This window comes from Pygoscelis adeliae, unplaced genomic scaffold, assembly GCF_000699105.1.
Source record: "Pygoscelis adeliae isolate BGI_AS28 unplaced genomic scaffold, ASM69910v1 Scaffold127, whole genome shotgun sequence".
Lineage (NCBI taxonomy): Eukaryota > Metazoa > Chordata > Aves > Sphenisciformes > Spheniscidae > Pygoscelis > Pygoscelis adeliae.
In genome coordinates, this window is record NW_008825208.1 from 368683 (window position 1) to 369167 (window position 485).

The following is a 485-nucleotide window of genomic DNA, read 5'->3' on the forward strand; positions in this document are numbered from 1 at the left end:
CTTTCACACGAAAATACTAGTAAGGGACCCCACTTCGACTTCCTTGGGGAAAAAGACCCATTAAGGCTATATTTAAAACAAACAAACAAACAAACAAGACCAGTTGATCCGAGCGCAGTCAACTGCCTGAACCCATCTGGAAGCGGATTTTGCAGTCCCACTTCTCCTTTTAAGTACCGTCCAGCATAATTCGTTTGCTGCCAACGGTGCCCCTCTAAACTCCGTCTAGTATTTGCAGGAGGGCTAGGGTTCAGAAAAGCGCCCGCTCGTATTCAGGCAGCTGCGCTGGAGTCGGGTTCTCGTAATAACAATAAAAATTCCTTCAAAACCCGAAATCCCTCCGCCCTCCCCCGCCAGCGGGGCAGGGGACAGCTCCCCCCACCCGTCACCCCCAGCTCTGGCGCTCCGTACCTGGAGCGGGGTCCTCCCGAAGGAGTTGGTCCCGTTGGGATCCGCGCCCGCGTCCAGGAGCTTCCGCACCTCCT

The 485-nt window shown here is 55.1% G+C and overlaps 1 protein-coding gene across 1 annotated transcript in view; it reads right to left on the reverse strand.

Moving 5' to 3' along the window:
• Positions 1-243: 243 nt before the first annotated feature.
• The window catches only part of CDKN2A (cyclin-dependent kinase inhibitor 2A), a 3356-nt gene continuing 3114 nt past the window's right edge, over positions 244-485 (reverse strand). The window contains exon 2 of the mRNA XM_009328978.1: positions 244-483. Within this exon, the coding sequence (XP_009327253.1) occupies positions 244-483 (240 nt within the window). The remainder of the gene's footprint in view (positions 484-485) is intronic.